The 18,169-nt window shown below is 42.8% G+C and overlaps 2 protein-coding genes across 6 annotated transcripts; one reads left to right on the forward strand and one right to left on the reverse strand.

The window, feature by feature from the left end:
• Positions 1-455: 455 nt before the first annotated feature.
• supt7l (SPT7 like, STAGA complex subunit gamma) lies at positions 456-6,370 on the reverse strand. 4 transcript variants are annotated; one of them, XM_010892369.4, is made up of 6 exons: positions 6,282-6,370; positions 4,074-4,553; positions 3,238-3,562; positions 2,266-2,503; positions 1,357-1,645; positions 456-1,212 (listed from the first exon to the last, which is right to left on the reverse strand). In XM_010892369.4, the coding sequence occupies exons 2-5, from the start codon at positions 4,514-4,516 to the stop codon at positions 1,365-1,367; spliced, it is 1,287 nt and encodes a 428-aa protein (XP_010890671.1). In that variant the 5' UTR covers positions 4,517-4,553; positions 6,282-6,370; the 3' UTR covers positions 456-1,212; positions 1,357-1,364. The 4 variants fall into 4 exon arrangements, with proteins under 4 accessions (XP_010890671.1, XP_019909869.1, XP_010890670.1 ...); XM_020054310.3 differs by lacking the exon at positions 6,282-6,370 and adding an exon at positions 5,602-5,783; XM_010892368.4 differs by lacking the exon at positions 6,282-6,370 and adding an exon at positions 5,681-5,782.
• On the forward strand, positions 5,826-17,971 carry slc4a1ap (solute carrier family 4 member 1 adaptor protein). 2 transcript variants are annotated; one of them, XM_010892370.5, is made up of 14 exons: positions 5,826-6,910; positions 7,411-7,609; positions 9,374-9,502; positions 9,601-9,661; positions 10,408-10,547; positions 10,837-10,997; positions 11,206-11,275; positions 11,570-11,759; positions 12,068-12,176; positions 13,861-14,083; positions 14,427-14,522; positions 14,633-14,718; positions 15,564-15,633; positions 16,862-17,971. In XM_010892370.5, exons 1-14 carry the CDS (start codon positions 6,005-6,007, stop codon positions 16,909-16,911), a joined length of 2,490 nt encoding a protein of 829 aa, XP_010890672.2. In that variant the 5' UTR covers positions 5,826-6,004; the 3' UTR covers positions 16,912-17,971. The 2 variants fall into 2 exon arrangements, with proteins under 2 accessions (XP_010890672.2, XP_010890673.2); XM_010892371.5 differs by having other exon boundaries at positions 6,007-6,089.
• Positions 17,972-18,169: the final 198 nt, after the last annotated feature.

Below are 18,169 nucleotides of genomic sequence, written 5' to 3' on the forward strand. Positions count from 1 at the left end.
TTCAGCTTAGGTAAACAGAGACTTACGTAGCCACACAGTCTCAGCTGAAGAGCACAGGAAGAAGTGTGTAGAATAGGACCATTCAACCTCTTTCCTGCTGTGAGTGGGCTGTGCAGAGCATCATAAGACACGGGTGAGGAATTTATCAGGGATTGTTAAGAGTAATTCTGCTGTGTTGTGTCCTCGTGAGCTTATGGATTCCCTATGTTGAGTGTAATTACTGCTAATGACCACCATGATTGTTACATAATGACAAGCGTTAGGATGGTAATAATTACTTACACAGCTTTGATGTTAATGGCATTGACACTAGCGGTAATGATGGTAATGACTGTTAATAAGCATCTGAATTGTGGCATAAGAGACATAGGTAGTAGCACAGGGAATGAAAATTCAACCACTTGCTTGATTGGCTTTTGATTTTGCTGTTAAATGATGTGTCAAACATGAACACATTTGACATTCCCAAATAGCATTTATTCATTTTTACATTACCACAATTTTCTAGGGTGGTCTTAGCCACTACCATTCCCACTTTCACTTCTCTAACAAAAAGTATACATTTACCAAAATTATTACCACTAATTCAAAGTTCACATTCCAAAAAGGGGAGATACATTCCTTTGTAGTGTCTACATACTAAAATCATAGAGAACTACAAATAATAACGTTACAGCCTTTTTGTTGGTAACAGAAACAAAACTAAGAGCCATTAAATCATATCAAGCACATGAGCCACAGCCTGAAAAAAAAAAAAGTTTGATCTGGTTAAATTTGAGAACTATCCAATGAACTTCCAATTTGTTACCTTGCTGCAAAATGGCCACCAACTATTTTCACTAGTTATATTTTAATCAATCACAATCGCTCTGAAATATAATTGATGTGAAAGTCTCAGGTTATTAATCAAAAGACGAACAAAAGAATAACTGGTTTAAGCAAGGACATTGGAGTTCTCATTCTGTAAATCCCCTTTCAAATTCCTCGATATTTGTCTTTATAAATTGAAAAATGTTGGGACCCATACCTATTAGCGTACTTTCCTTGATGATGCTTAAATTGAGATTATTATGAATTGGGAGCAAAGACAGCACTACATCAAAGTCTTCTTCAAATTGCGCAATAAATTGTAATGTGGTTATAACCTGCCACCTAGTGGCAACAATTAATGTATGAAAAGACATGGTTCAGCACTCCACTTCAAGTGGTGATCTGAAAAAAAAGAAGAAAAAAAGCTTTACACTTTTTTTTCTTTTTTTTTAAACACACACACAAAAAATATTTACTACTTTAAATTGGCACAGTCCATGCTCTCAGAGACCCAATAGCGAATTTATAGAAAAGAGGTCTTTCTACCTCTTTTTTTATATTTTCTTCATGCGCTTCCTGGGCCTCTGGTTAAACACAGGCGACGTGCCCATGAGTGAGTCGGGTGAGTGTGAGGCGTAGCTGGCGTCCGACGCCACCCCTCCGGGCGAGGGTGCCATTGTGTCTGGCTCACTCATTGTAGACATGGGGCCTCCCTCTTCGAACACATCTCCTCCCAGGACCCCGTGGCCTGACACCTGGCCCTCCTCACCGTCTTGAGGTTCCATCTTCACCTGTGTCAGGTGCCACAAGGGCGAGCTGTTGGCCACTCCACCACCTGTCAGGTATCACGCAGGCCCAGATAAAAACCGGAACATGGTTAGTTACTGTAGACACTATGGTATGAACCAGACCTTTACAACCAAATCTCATGAAAGCATGATATTGAAGTATGAAATGAGGAAGGCAAACACAAGCATGCCATATACATTTCACACTGGAGTATCATCACATTACCCAGGTCAACCTTTGAAGACGAGAGTTTGTAAATAAGGTATAAGCTGTATAAGTATGTAATGTTAAATATATGTAATTGCCACATTAGAATGCAAATTTGCTAACTAAGTGCAATTTGTATTGTAAACTGTTGCTTTTGTATTAGAATTGCAGGGTTATTTGATTTTGAGAGAATACAATAAATAAAATATTTTCTTTGGGACCAGATATTGCCTCAGTAGATTGCTAAGTTAGACAGCTACACTGGATGGATACTGTAGCATTTTAAATTAATTGAAATGCTATTTAGTCAAATTTAACTTGCACCCAATGAAAAAGTGTCATGAAAATGCAAGTGCTATGAAAATACCCTAACCTAATAGATGATAATCTTATATAAATCACTTGATTACAGTTCACATAAATATTGTTATAGTATTATAGGAGGCATATACACAGTACCTGAGGTGTGTGGTGAATGGTCCCCTTCTAGGCCCCCGGCCAGCCTCTCACTAGGGGGCCCCAGCACCCCCATGGGTAGTGCCTGATCCCCTGAGGACGAGTCCAACTCGGTCTCCTCGTTAGTAGGGAAGGCGATGTCACTCATGGGTTCTTCCTTGATACGTGGGGGCTTGGAGTCCTCCAGGGCCTTCTCAGGGTTCACCAGACGCTCATACTCCTCCGACAGCTCTTTGCTGAGCTGGGAACAGCCCCAGGAGATGGACGAGAGTTAAATGGTCAGTAGTGACCTAACAATTGTGCAGGAAAAACCTGTCAAACAATTCAAGAACCCCCCTCCAGAAAGTAGGCATATATGTGTATTGTGAGTACAATAAAAGGCTGTTCATGCGGCATGGAACGTTTGGCCCAAATGCCTTCAATTTGCAATGATTAACATTAATCCAATGACAATTCATTTGGTTGAGGGGGTGGGCTCTTTACCACCCTTTCAGACCTATGAACTGCCCTAGGATAATATCTAACTGCTCCTTGCTAAACTAGGAATAGCCTGGGATAATAGATTTCACAGTGGACAGTGGCAGATAGCTCATGGTGGAACTAGAAATTAGACCATGCCTATTTCAAGCTTATATTTAAGAAAAATCTTTGCATTATATTAGAATACTGCCAAGGTTAGTGAGCTGACTAACTCAATAAAATTGCTTTGTACTACATAACCCTGGGTGGAGTTCATTACGCCCAATTTAAGAGTTTCATTGCAAAACATTTCACAACTAGGATATTATGCAAGTAACCAATGTTCCATTGTACAAATACAAGCAGGTCTTTCCCATTTCATTTCTCTGCAGTTTAACGAAACGCCTTGCCATGTGAAGGTCAAGTTCATGTTCAGGAGGGAAAAAAGTACTGAACATTGTCAACTCAATCAAAAACCAAGCACAGGTCAAAACAACACCATCAACATTTCCTCACCTGGAGCATATGGCTGTGGTAATCTTTGATCCGCACCTGCCAGAAGCGCTGCAGGGCCAGCACGCTTCCGATGCCCACCTCGTGGAACACCTGCTCCACAACATCCGGGAAGGGGGTGGAGCCCAGACGGGCCTCCCGGTCCACAGCTGTGCGCAGAAGCCTGCTAAGGCGCAGGTAGTGCTCATGGGCCAGATCAGTTAGGGTCTCCAGCACACTCTCCTGGGCCGACTCGAAGCCAGCGTGGGCCAGGACCGTGGCCACCGACTGGTAGAGGAGCTGTCGGCAGGAGGGCCAGCTCAGCTCAGTGACCGGCTCGCCTTTGCCCCTGCATAGGTTAAAATGTCAGAAGTACAGGACACACAATCGGACCATTAAATAAAAAAGGGATTTCACCCCAACATTTCAATTAAAAGTAAATACAAGTAATGAAAGAAAAATAATATTGTATAAGGACACTAATCAGATGAAGACAGTAGTCCAAAAAAGCATAAGGATGCCATGTGCATTCGGTGGGCGAGTGAGTATTTAAAAAACTGTAAATCATTTTGATTGTTTTATAGGTTAATATCTTTTGAGACGCACCCTCATATTTTATAGTGTCCAACTTTTTCATTTGTAAATAGTAACAGAGTCTGAGCAAGTAAGGAAATGGAGTCAGGAAGCAGCAGTAATGCAGTATTGGATGAATCTGCCTGAATGGGTGGGCACGGTCAGTCCCGTACAAGTGAGTCTAATAGCTTGAAAATAGAAGTGGGTTTTAAGTCTATTGATCTACCCAATTGGTTGGCACAACATCTGACAGTTTCAGACCAGACTGGACATATTTTCTCCCTTACTTGTAGAAGTCGCTCTCAGGGTCGCTGTGGCGGAGGTGAAAGGGCTGCCGGGGTGCCTTGCTGTCCAGGGGTAGCAGGTCATCAGGGGCTGCCGGCGGAGTGGGCGGCCGTGGCGGCAAACCCTCCCCTTCCTCCATTCGGCTGCCTCCTCCGGCACCACCGCCCTCTGAGGAGCCAGGGCCATGCCCCTGAGCATGGGTGGCTGCCAGAAGGCTGCGGAGGCGCCGGGTGTGCTGGCACAGCTGCACCGTGTGGATGGTGAGACTGCAGGGCTCTGAGGGGATGTCCAGCATGGTGGTGGGTCTGGGCCGCTGGGCTGACGGCTGGTGCAAAGGTGGGTCCTGCATCTCCACAGAGCGGAACTCCCGCTGGAGAAGGTCAAAGGAGCTGCGGCTCTGTGGGGCACCCGCCGGGCCCGGGATTTCGCCCCAGTAACGCATCATGGCTCCCTAGAAAGCCGCTTCAGCCTCTCATGTGTTTCTGGCGACAAAGAACAATAGAGCAAATTACAACAAACACATACTACAGGTGCGAGGCTCTGATAAAGTGGATTTGTTTTTATGTTCAGTACATTGCATCCTCATGAACATGACAAACATATTTAGGCTCGGGGCCAATAGTTGCTAATGGATTCGTAAACCATATTTAAGCAAAATGTTTATATGAATGCAAAGGACAATGCATTGTGTAGTTTGGTTAGCTGTCTACTAGCCCACTAATTAAAATGTTTGCTGGCATCACCCCAAACATTGAGATCTGTGATTGCAAGGCCACATTTTTATCAGCTTCCCATCTTCAGCAGCATGCTACAAATAATGGCCAAAGCGGGACAGGTAATTTGTTGCTAAACAGGTACAATCCTGTACAGTCATATGCAAAGTGGTATGCAATTACAATTAAACGAAACGTAACTGTTTAAAAAACGGTACTTACAATTGTAGGGCTTACTAGCTGCAAAGCTACTATTAGGTGAGGTACAGTACATACGTTTTTACATTCAACAGTTATTTTACTACGGTAGAGTACCGCACGGGATAAATTAATTCACTACATTACAGCAGGGGTTCTTAAACCTCTCATTGCTTGGACCTCCAGCCCTCTCGCACTGTTGCGGTACCCTTGAACTAGCTTACCTGAACCAAGCAGTCAAGGTCTTGATCATTAGTTTATTAAAGAGTGCTTGAACTGGAATACATCAAATACATGGAACGAGTGGGCAGGAATAGATTTGATGACCACTGCGTAAAAGCGAATGAAAGTATCCTGTGCGTTATAGCACAGCAGTTTTTTTTTTACTCTATCAGTCGCTAAGAATATATTTTTGACCCGAGCTGTAATTTAAGATATTATAGTTATATTCATTAGCGAGAAAACGGTCAATTTACTTTCAATTAAATCTTGGAAACTCGGACAACAATCTAATCTAACGTCGTTAGCTAGCTAACATCAAAGCTAACTTGGAAAAGCGAGACTTTTTGGGTAAAAGTATTGCTATAGCTTGATGGCCAATATAGACAACTTTTCTCACCGTAATTGTAGAGGAACAACCCGTAGGTAAAGTTTACAAACATATATGTCACTTTTAGAATAATCACTTAGCTAGTTACCTACTGTACGTACTACAGTAACTCGTTCATCTGCTTACTTATGTTCCAAACGTTGCTTATGGTCCCTGTCATTAAAAGCACCGTCGCGTGTACATGGCTTGCAACAGTTCCTCCATCTAATAAATTATTCAAATGCGCACAGTAGATGGAAATATAGACATTAATTTCGTTAAACATGGTTCCGCTTTAGTGGCACTTTATGTTCGGATATTTAATCACGTTTGCCTAAAATCACATAAACTATCTATCCAAAGCTTTTGGCGGTACCATGTCATATAGAATTGTGTTGCCGTACGTCCGATTTGAAAGCAGAACCAAATAAACATGGCGGACTCTTCAATCTCGTATGAAAGTGAACAAGATATTCTCGAAGAAATTGATACACCTGTGAAAATGGAAGAGCTTGTAGGTAATGAAAATGGTTCTGAATGTGTTAAGAAAACAGACGTCACTAGCAATACTAAAGAAACCGAGGACACTTTCAAAAAACCGACTCTTTTTGCTGCGCCTTCGTTCACTAGTAAACGAGGTCCTGTTGCGAGCAGCGCTACAAGAAAGCCTACACAGGAAGCAAATATCGACGAAGAACAACCAAAAGCACCTGCTTTGGATACTAGCGAAACGTCTGCAGATGAATATGCGGCTCAACCCAAGGCATCCACCCCTTCTACTTCAGAAAACGTCAACACTACTCCGGGTCCAGAGGAAGATGAACAATGCGGCAAAGATAAGACTATTATTATTATTAGCAGTGGTGGTGATGGTGCACCCGCTAAGACCAAGCTACAAGACGTCAAACCACCACCAAGATTTCTTGTCAAAGGACCACCTCCTGGCAAATTTAAGCCCCACCCTCCTGTGCCATACTCCGAACCCCCCTGGGCAGGACTGTCAGATATTCCCTATTCCTTAGAAATTCTTAAAAATGGTACTATTGTTGATACAGTCCCACTCACCCAACAAAGTTATTTTGTAGTGGGACGTTTACCTGTGTGCGACGTGTCCCTGGAACACCCCTCAATCTCCAGGTATCATGCTGTCATTCAGTACCGCGGGCTAGCAGGTGACGATGAGGCTGTTGGAGAGGCAAGAGGGTTCTACATACATGACTTGGGCAGCACACATGGTACCTTCGTCAACAAGAACAAGATACCACCAAAGACCTATATCAGATTGCGGGTTGGGCACGTCCTCAAATTTGGGGGAAGCACTAGACTTTTCATCTTGCAGGTGAAAACATACAAGAACAATTCTGTCATGCTAGAATATTACATTGCTTACCCCTAAGTCAATCAATCAAGCGTATTTATACAGCCCTTTTTACATCAGCAATTGTCACAGTGCTTTTACAAAACACCCAGCCTTAAACCCCAAGGAGCAAACAACAGTAGTGTTGAATTTCAGTAATAGGAATACCAAATCAAATGTTATACATAGTGCCCTTTCTACCATAAGTAGGCTGGATGTAGTAAACCAGAAGATACATTCTTATTCCTGTGTATGTAGTCCTCTACTCTAATGGTTCTCAGTCCTGGTAAATGGTGCACATTTCAGTTTTTTGCCCTAATACCACAGCTGATTCAACTGTTATCCAGCTTTGAATAGTTGAATCAGGTTTGTAGTGTTAAGGCCAAAAACTAAAATATGCACACCTTTGGACTCCCAGGGGCAGGATTAAGAATAATTTCTCTGCCATTGCATTTCTTCTAAGTTCTACCGTACATCTGCAGGGTCCAGAGTTTGACGAAGAGGCGGAGTCGGAGCTTACGGTCACTGAGCTGAGGGAGCGAACTAGGAAGCAGCGGGAGGAGTTGGAGAGGAGAATGATGGGAGAGGGGTCAGATGAGGAGGACGAGGAAGAGGGGAAAGAAGAGAGTGGTGTTAAAGGAACAAGTTCCAATGATGATTCAGGCTGTTCCTGGGGAATTGGTAAGCTTTTCTTTGTCACCAGCGAAATATGTGGTTTGGAAATGTTCAATTTGCCATTGGCACCAAATTGGAGTGACTTTATATTATGGCTAACCTTGGTTCACTAAAGGAGGGAAAGAAGTATGGCACTTAGATGGTCAGCTTCCTAAGGTGATGTGCCCCTGTACTGCTCCCCCAGGGGATGTACCCCTATCGATGGCCCCTCAATTCCTGCATGACACACTGTAACTGCAGTCAAGTAACCTCCAGAAAATAACCAAACCTGCTCAATGAGTTCTTTACGAACATAAATATTTAAACAATCAAGCTCTGAAATGGGACGGTTCTTGTCTCTGCAAGATTCTAGATGCACTTATCCAAGCCACTCACCTTTTTGAGCTAGTATGGTGGGTCAATCTAACAATCCGGTAAAAGTAAGTACACATTAGTACTTGAGTGCTTGAAGAAAAATGAACAAAGGGCTAGCCTTGGTTTAATAATAGGCGAAGGGGTGTGGAGTTATTTTAAAGCTAGAGTTTTCTAGGTTTTTGGTGTAGGGCCAGGGATTCTGCAGTGTGGGCTGGAGTCAGGTTGTCTGGGGGAAACTCATACGGGAGGATCTGCAAAGGCTGGTATGCAGGTGCCTCCAGGCCTGATGGAGTACTTCGATCAGTCAAAGAAACATATCACAGTCAATGCATGATTTCCTGCATAAAGATCTGTATCAGCATTGTCAAACAGTTCACAAGTCTAAGAGATGATCAGCGGCTGTATCCTTCACTCCAAGAGCATAGAGCGCTCCTGGATAATAGACAGTTGGCAATAACTGGGAAGATACAGTGAACTCCAAAAGTACTTGGACAGTGGCACAAATGTTTTTGGCTCTGTTCACAAGAAGCACAAGAAGAACATGTTTTTGCAGAAAAAGTAGAGGATCAGGTTTTTCTTTTTTACGTAAGAGGCTGCAGAGTTCTGGAAAATTTTATTTAAGGAAGAAAAAACTAAGATTAGCAAGTACCAGATGAATGGTAAGTAGACACAGTGGAGAGAAAAAAAGCAACTCAACTGTGAAGTGTGGTGGAGGGGCTGTTATGCTGTAGACATGTATTACTGTCACTGAATCATCATACAGCAGGACAATGACCCCCCCACTCAACCTGAATCCAATTCAGTAAACCTTTAACAGGTTGAAAACAGGTCTGAAGTCAAAAAAAAAATAATTACTTTGAAACTGAAGATTGCTGCAGTACAGGCCTGGCCGTGGATCACCCGGGGAAGATTCACCACCCAAAATCTGTTGATGTCTGTAATGTACTGTAGGTTGCAGACTTCAGCCCTGGTCAAAGGTTACAGAGACCTGTGGCCCTTGTTGACTTATCCCACCGCCCTCCATTTGTCAGTCCTCGCCAGCACATGCAAGTCCAATCGTGATGTGTTCAAGCATGTGATCTGATGGAGTCCATGACACATCAATGGGAGTAATGGCGATCAGGTGGCATCCACTCCCATCAGCCAGAGGCATGTGCGGGAATGCACTACAGCCCCCCAGTTGAAACTGGGAATGGCAGAGGCCAAAGTAAATCGCATTTAGGAAAATCGGGTCATCTAGTGGTGGCAAACCAGCTGAAACTGGATTACTTAGTGTGCCATGTGGTGAGGGCACTGTTCCATTATGTCATACCAAAATTACAATTGAATTCAACCCCAAGGCACAAATGAATTGACTTTAATCCTTGTGCTTCTCCCTTTCCGTGCCTCTTCGCCTTCCTTTCTATCCACATGTAGCCGATGAGGTGGCCCCGGAGGAGGATGACAACGAGGAGAACCCTTTCTCCACAGAATTCCAGGAGGACCAGGAGGCTGCTTACCTGAAGGACCCAAAGAAGGCACTGCAGGGCTTTTATGATCGAGAAGGTCAGACCTCGGGATTTGAACACTTAACCATTTGATGGACATTCACCTGTTGTCCTGCTGGTGGGTTTGACAACATCCTGTCATATTTTCCCTTTCAGGGGAAGAGCTTGAGTTTGAGTATGAAGACAAAAGCCACGGGACCTGGCTATGCAGAATAAAGTATGCTTTGATTTCGTTTGAGCTGTGTTAATGTGTATTGTAAGTTGGGTAGTTTAAGTCATTGATGCTTAATGGCTGAAAGCCATAGTGTATCAGACATTATAAAGGTTCTGAATCGAACCCTGAATGCTTTGTTTACATGACAATGTATATCACAGGTATGACAAAATAGTACTTTTTGCTCATATTTTTATTCGGTTTGTAATAGCAGTAAAGTATGTGGCCAATATTTCACAACCAAGGGCAGTATCTATAATCACATTTCTATCAATCAAATGTATTTATAAAGCCCTTTTTACATCAGCAGTTGTCAGAAAGTGCTTTTACAAAACATCCAGCCTTAAACCCCAAGGAGCAAACAACAGTTGTGTTGAATTTCGGATATAACGCACCCATCTGGCCTCATGGCTTAAATATAGGCAAGGGAAGTTCATTTGTATAGCACCTTTCATACACAGGGCAGTTGAAAGTGCTTTACATTAGAAAAATAAATAAACATCAGGCATACTAGAAATATATTTAGCATAAAAGACAAAGCATACAAAAAAAATCACATTTAAGATGGATAAAAGATTACAAGAAGATGAATACACTTGGGGCTGGTTTCACAGACACAGGCTCCGTCTACGACTTAAAATACCAGATCAATGGAATTGAACTTCTGCGAAACAGGGCCTTAGTATATTAATAAAATATACCAAGTGTCTAATGCAAAACAATCTTTTAATTCATCCCTTCACTCACAGGCTTCCAGTGGACGATGCTTCGGGAAAGCAGCTGGTTGCTGAGGTGACCCACACTGGAAAGAAGAAAGATGCAGCCATCCAGTGTTGCCTGGAGGCATGCCGCATTCTGGAGGCTCGGGGCTTGCTCAGGCAGGAGGCAGGTGGGATTCCTAGTGGAGCCTGCATTAGGGCACAACATACCTGATACTATCTACTGTAGTCAATGCTGCTGATTACACTGGCAGAGATGGATCTTTGACACCAGTTGACATTGAGAATCCTCATTTGGAGGATTTATTTGTTCTCAGTAGATATTTATGTCCCTTAATTCCATGTTGTTGTGAAGCTCTGAACCCCTCTGTTCGCCAGGAGTGTTTACATCGCACCGTTGTCTATGTAGCTACTGCCGTTACGTCGTACGTTCAACTTTTCATAATCCAATCCCCCAAGTTTCCCGCAAGCGCAAGAAGAAGAACTGGGAGGACGAAGATTTCTACGACAGCGATGACGACAACTTCCTGGACCGGACCGGTGCTGTGGAGAAGAAGAGGCAGGAGCGCATGAAGAGGGCCGGGAAGATCCAGCAGCGCCCTGACACATACGAGTCGCTGGTAAAGACTGTGTGCTCTGAAATCAATAAACATTACGTTTCCCTCAAATTGAAGTGTATCAATTAAACCACAATTCCTCTGAATGATTACAACAATTACAATTTCTAAAGCAGTGTTTTTGGTTTTCTGTCTGTCTCAAGTCTAGGTAGAAGAGTGACATACTGTGCTTGTTTTCTTGATTTTGTTTATTTCAACCTTATTTAACCAGGTGGCTAAACTATCAGGGGTTGAGAAGGACTTGGCAGAGACAGAGAAGAAGCTCAGTGTGGCAGGGAGAGGTGAGTGGTGCATAGCAGGAGTTTGTATGCCAAGGGAGTACTACAGCAATTTGTCCCAACTAGGCATCAAACCAAGTGTCTTGGTTCATTTTTCTATTTAACGATGGCCTAAGTTCAACACATCTGGTCTTCTATGTAACTTTTTAACTTGGGCCATCGAGGGCCAAAACACCTGTTCTTTTTTGTTTCTAATAGCATTCAGAAGTGCTTTGGCCCTCCAAGCTGACTTGACTGAGGACAAAAGACAGTTTTGGCCTTTGTGTTTCCATTTGTATGTTTTTCTCCCCTTTTAAGATGGCTCTCACTCGTCCTCCGACGACCCCTTGGATGTCTTCATGGTCGCGGTGCGCACTGAGGCGGCGCTGGATGCCGTGGAGCGCCGGAAGCTGCACGTGCATGCCGCCGACCTGCGCAAGGAGGCCCAGAGGCTGCAGCGGCTGGTGGAGCTCACGCGGCCAGCCCAGATGCCTTCCCTGCAGACAGGGTGAGAGATACACAGCAGGTGGAGAATGTGGTGTCTTGGAGGCTTCACCTCACGCTGTATCCATTCATCCATATGGAGCTGTTATTGCCTCATTCCTCTAAATCAGGGGTGTCAAAACTCGTTCCACTAAGGACCTAGTGTCTGCTGGTTTTAGCTGGTTTTCATTTCAGTTTGTGTGTAGTCATGGGAGCGGGAGCAAAAAAAAAACCTGCATGGAATTAGTTGTCATCTATGCTCTAGCTGAGGACTGCATATTAGTAGTGTATTGTGCCTTTCTTTGCATTTCTGTGAGCGTTTGTTCTCCACAGGTCTGGAAGTGGCTCGTCTGAAGTGGACAGGCCTAAGAAGCGCTCCCTGCCACTGTTTGGTGCAATGAAGGGAGGCGCCAAGTTCAAACTCAGAACCGGGACAATAGGGGTGTGTTCAGTCGCCATCTGATGAGAATCTCTTCAGGATTTCAGAGAAGTGTTTTGCAAATGATGTGAATGTTTTAAGGTTGACACTAGTTCTGTTTTTTTTCCTAAGCCTATTTTTACTGTTCTGTTATGGCATGGAGTTATTGAAGTTGGGATTTTTAACTGTTGCTATACATCTGGTCATTATTTTGTAGCAGTCAACTGTAAGTTCACATTGTTACTATAACAGTAGATGGATCATTACTAGGCAATAACCTAACTAGCAATCATTCAACCTTATAAAATCACTCATCTGCACCAGTTTTCCATAAAAACCCAGAAGGACATGGATTTGTAGCTGACAGGCCATGTGTGTCATTGCACATACATGAACAATGACAACATTAACACCTCAAAAAGCAAAATGATCCTACTTAGACAAGTAATGATCCCCTACATGATCCTACTTAGACAAGTAATGATCCCCTACATGATCCTACTTAGACAAGTAATGATCCCCTACATGATCCTACTTAGACAAGTAATGATCCCCTACATGATCCTACTTAGACAAGTAATGATCCCCTACATGATCCTACTTAGACAAGTAATGATCCCCTACATGATCCTACTTAGACAAGTAATGATCCCCTACATGATCCTATATAGACAAGTAATGATCCCCTACATGATCCTACTTAGACAAGTAATGATCCCCTACATGATCCTACTTAGACAAGTAATGATCCCCTACATGATCCTACTTAGACAAGTAATGATCCCCTACATGATCCTACTTAGACAAGTAATGATCCCCCTACATGATCCTACTTAGACAAGTAATGATCCCCTACATGATCCTACTTAGACAAGCTTAGGACACTACAGTGTTTTACAAAATAGTAATGCAGTTATTCCTAGCCTTGTTTCTGAGTGACTTTTCTTTGACTTGGAACCTAATGCTTCAGTATACACAATAAATAAAATTAAATTATATTTAATTGTATTAAATACCATTTAATATTTTAATTTTATGCAGCTTCCGGCTTATAATAAGAGTCTGGAAGCATCTGCATTTGTCCTGGTATCTTTTTGTATTTATTCTCTATAAGCTCTGTGGAGTCAGCTGTTTTGCTTATGGTGGAGTTACACCTTTAGGAAGCCACACCATTGCCCATTATCAGATTCTGACAGTGGGCTTGAAAGTTCTGCATGGCCCCGTACACTTTATTACGCTATAAATATGAAATTGCCTCCTGTTTAGGCTGCGCAATGCAATTAGCTATAATTATCTGCTTTTGTTGTTGAGGAACCCTACATTGAACAGCCTAACTGTGTCATTAGACCATAAAAGCTACTTATTTTTGGAATGTTCATTGAAATATCTGCTGTTTTTCGTCAGTTTAATCTGATTTAGAAAAGTACGGCGGAGGTTACATTATCATGTCAGAGTAGTTTGCAAGAAGGTGAGGGTGTTAATGAGTCCCCACACATTCACAAACAGACAATAAGATAGCCCACAGGATTTTTCAACCTGTCGATGCCCATGTTTATAAACAGGGCTGCTACAGTTGTTTATTTGCGATCCCATTCATAATCCTTTTTGAGTAAATATGAAGGCGGTTGTACAAGCATTCTTCATCTCTCTCCATTATTGTGTTGTGTCAGTCTCTTTCGTATGATCTCCATCTTTTCCTCTGCCTTAGAAGTTGCCTCCGAAGCGAGCCAACCTGCCTGACGAACTCTTCAACATGAAAGGAGAGGAGGAGGAGGAGGAAGAAGAGGAGGATGACAAGAGGAGTGAAGACGTGACTGTGGCCGACATGCAGGCTGAGGAGCCCCAGCAGTCCAATGACAGTACGGATTCCCCAGAGGGCTTCGGTACAGGAAGCGGGCTGGAGCATCCACCTTTGTCTAAATCCCCCAGAGGTACGATGTAGGACATGCCATTATTGGTCTTTGTCACGGGGGCTGCATTCCAATCGCTCGCCTTTCTCCAGAAATGTACTTGTTCACTTCCCCTCATGCATTTAACGGCATTAGATTAGTACAAGAAAGACTGGTGGATCCATGAGGGGGTGAAGGTGGACACTTTTTTTATCTGTATGTGCTGCTATTCTTCCAAATGCCTCTAGATGGCAGTGTTACTTAGGACAGACCAATACATATTATCCTGTACCGCCATGTTTAGCTCTGATATTGTGGCTTGATATGGTCCAACCAGATATCTCTGTTCATCAAGTGTCCCCCTCCCCCCCTTTGGTTTGCGTAGGGCAACAGTTGTCCCAGAAAAACAGAGATGTAGAGGAATCTGATGAAGCCTTGGAAGATGCACCACTTGGACGTTTAAAGCCCCTGCCAGATACAGGTACACTGTTTTTGTTTGCTTGTCTGTCCGTACACTGTCTTTCAATAAACACTATGCCCATTTCTATTAATGGTCTTTGATTCCTGGTATATTTTTGTGTCTTTCTTTAGATTTTAAAGAGGGACACGAGGAAGAGATGGTGGCCAAACCCAGTCCCAAGAAATTCTTAAAAAAGAGAATCATTGGCCCCACCAGAGTACGCCCTTTCTGTGCCCACACACATGCATTCTCACTAGCCAGTCACAAGCCAAAAACATGTCTGACATGTCTAGCTACGTCTCACTCTTATAGCTGACAGGTTTTCGTGCAAGTATTGTAAAATGTGCATAACACTGGTGTGTTCCTACCATATGCAGTTGTTGTGATAAAAATCACAGCGGTATGACGTAGTGCAACTAAGAGCTACTTTTTCGTATATTTTTTTTTGTAGCAAATACAAATTAGATTTTCAACTCTACTGACTTAATCCTCATGCTTCACGATAACACTGATTGATAAAAGCGTCATGTCACCCTCATCCTTATGGACTGTCACCACCCTCGTAACATTATCATTTCAGCTCAAACCGAATAAGCTGGATGCATTCCCTAATCATGGTGGGAGGGCCACAGAGCCTAATCATCGCATTAATCAAATTTTATTTCATGATCGTTATTCTATCACTATTAGTTGTCCATCCACATTATAAATATCTTACTGTTTATATGTAAGTCCTGTTTCCATCACAACTGTACAACTGAATTTTTTGGAGAATGAAACGTTGTTACTGTTACTTAAGTAAGCTGGCTTTTTACTAAATCCCCCAAATGTAAATCCAGTCCACTGTTGAGGTATACAGAGAAACTAGAGTGAAACATTGCGATACACAGATTAAGCTACTCTGATTATGATTGTACCAAGGTAACATTCACCTCTCTGTATCATCAGTCTATCTATAGTCCATTTGATGTGATGAGGAACGGGTTGCTTCCTACTGTTGGTTAATCTTACCCCTGCTAGGGAGAGGCTGTGTCATGTTGTTTCATGTTCCTTTGTCTCCAGCCTCCAGCCACCCTGTCTGGACAGTACCCAGAGAATGACCCTGACTATTGTGTCTGGCTGCCCCCAACAGGTATGTGTTTATTGTTCTTTAAGTTTTTAGTTCTTTAATGTTTTAATTTGAACCACGGACCACCTGGCCTCTTCACCATGTTTTGATGGGAATCCTAAGGCATAGTGGTTTTCAACCCAGAGGGGCAAAATCACAATACATCCAACAATGCTTGAAAATGCAAAAGTAATATTAGTCAATTTTAGTCAAAGCAATAACTGTCATTAGTAAAACCACATTAGAATGAAAGATGGACATGTTAAACATATGGTAAATGAATATCAAGGGAGATCCTGCGCTGTTCAGTGTTACGCAACATAAATTACCACTTTTGGCACAATGGCGTCTAACATTGCAATGACAGTGCTTACAGAAATGATCTGGGATTTATTTTGGAGAAGCATGTTTTGAATATCTTCAGTAGTTTGTTTTACTCCCAAAGAAGAATTGTCACTGCTTCAACAAAAGCTAATGGAGATCCAATTAAACAAATAAACAGTGGTCAAGGAGACCTCGTTTTGGCTCAGCTTTGTCTTATAAGCTGGGCCCTTAACTTCCTCATCTGCTGTTGTATCCATTTAACAGGCATTGCTTTCTTTCACTGTTCATCTCAGGCTTGTATTCTCTCAGTTAGGGGACATTAAAACCTACGGCAAGAGTTGAGTTTTCTCTCACAATAAAGGACTGATGATGTTACAGGACAGATCAAGGTTGTTGTCTAGCTAATGTTGTACTTGAACATACTGCACCTTGTTCCCCACCAGAAGGACTGTTTGTGTTCTCTGCAGTCCTGAGTTAGAGAAATTATGCTTTCCTTGACCTCCCTAGAATGAAGGGAGTAAAGCAGATTGATAAAAAGGAAGTAAACAGCTTATATAGCCAATTTCTGAAAAGGGAGAGTTTAGGGCACTTTTTCATCACTGGCCAAGGAATGTAGATCAAAGGCACTCTGTAATGATAAGATAAAGTTTAACATTTCAGGGAGGGGGATTCAATGTGAATTAGGGATATGTTTGCGTGCGAGTACCTAAAGAGACACATAACTGGCCGACACTGTGACGTGGGGATGGTTGGCATAGCGATTCCCCACAGCGATTACACACATTTTGTTGGTGGAAACACGCTGAATGGGACCTTTGTGGCACTTTAGGTTTTTATAGCAAGCAGTTGCTGTCTGGTCACTTCTTTCCTACTATTCATGTTTGGATTCCAACTAATATGCTTAAAACTGTGTCGTTCCCGTCTACAGGTCAGTCTGGGGATGGCCGCACCCACCTAAATGACAAGTATGGCTACTGAACAGAAGGCACACCTGCATAACCCTTCTGTCCCCTTAACTCACCTGCAGACCCAGCCTCCGTCCTCCTTCTACACATCTTTTACCAGATTTGAATTCACTGGTTACAAAAAAGTGTAACAGTCACATTGTGGAGTCTGAAAAAGACAAAAAATGGAAAAACAAAAATTGAAAACATGGATATTTGGGTGGTATTGGGTTTGTAGTTGCCCAGTGGTGCCCATTGGGTTATTTTTCTTTGATCACCATGAAATTGCCAGAACTAAGTAAATTTTTTACACTATGTAAAGGTGTGAATAAGGAGGGTTCTCATTTAGATATCAATCCTCGGATACTGCCCCTGAGCCTAAAGTGATTGGCTCACCACATGTACTTAACAAAGATAGGCTGCACTTATACGTGGTCCCTAAAGGGAATTGGCATTGGCCCTATCGTATGTCAAATGTCCATGGAACACGTACAGCATTTAGCTCATCCGAGGTCAGCTTTGTTACTTTTGACTGCTCTCACGCAGCTGAAGCCCACCTGACGTCCGAACAGCACGGGCTTCCTGCTGGGCTTCGCTCTGCCGATTTCTGGCGCAACCCTCTTTCAAAGGAGAGTGAGCGCGGGAGAGAGCATTGAAGCAGCTTTGCAGGCCATCTGGACACTTGTGTGGCATTAATGAATAAAATGCAAGCTGATAATGAGTGAAGTCAACGGTTGTGTGTCTGTCTCTGTGTGTGTGTCCTCCCCCTCCAAAGTCTCTTTCTAACCAGATCTTCATTATGAGTGAGTGAGTCAGCTTCTGGAAGGCGGGTGTATGTGAAACAGGGTTGTGTGTGTGTGTGTGTGTATGGCGAGCTGCCTGGAGCAGGATTACACTGCCTCAGAAATCCCACATAGCATTTATGTTGTTGTGCTCTTCATCCTTTCCCTCTCCCTTTGTCCTTCCTCTGCCTAGTTACCATATCCTATCCTTTTCAACTGAGGCTTTGCTGTTAGAAAGTCATGCCTTTTCAACAGTCATGTATATTGTGAAACTTTTTATATGTATTAAAGTTGTTCTTGAAGTACTCAGGCCATGTGTTGTTCAGATTCCATCTTTTAAGGGATAAGTTAAACTGACTGATTTCCCTGTAAAAATAATCTATATAAATTGCTAATGTTTGTAGCAGTTCGTTTTGCTCTATAACTGCAGTCTCCTAATTTGTAGTTGAACCACTCCAATTTTTTTTTACCCTTCTATTTTCACACTCCCTCAAAGCCTCCACCCTCCCC

This window comes from Esox lucius, chromosome 15 (genome assembly GCF_011004845.1).
Source record: "Esox lucius isolate fEsoLuc1 chromosome 15, fEsoLuc1.pri, whole genome shotgun sequence".
In the NCBI taxonomy this organism is placed as follows: Eukaryota; Metazoa; Chordata; class Actinopteri; order Esociformes; family Esocidae; genus Esox; species Esox lucius.

Excerpts from the sequence above, each read along its gene's own strand:
- supt7l (XM_010892369.4), bottom strand. The coding sequence starts at position 4,516 with ATGATGCGTTACTGGGGCGAAATCCCGGGCCCGGCGGGTGCCCCACAG. Across the intron at positions 3,563-4,073 it reads CCTGAGAGCGACTTCTACAA|GGGCAAAGGCGAGCCGGTCA; the intron begins GTAAGGGAGAAA and ends TAACCTATGCAG. Across the intron at positions 2,504-3,237 it reads ACCACAGCCATATGCTCCAG|CTCAGCAAAGAGCTGTCGGA; the intron begins GTGAGGAAATGT and ends GGCTGTTCCCAG.
- slc4a1ap (XM_010892370.5), top strand. The coding sequence starts at position 6,005 with ATGGCGGACTCTTCAATCTCGTATGAAAGTGAACAAGATATTCTCGAA. Across the intron at positions 10,998-11,205 it reads CTGACACATACGAGTCGCTG|GTGGCTAAACTATCAGGGGT; the intron begins GTAAAGACTGTG and ends TTATTTAACCAG. Across the intron at positions 15,634-16,861 it reads TGTCTGGCTGCCCCCAACAG|GTCAGTCTGGGGATGGCCGC; the intron begins GTATGTGTTTAT and ends TCCCGTCTACAG.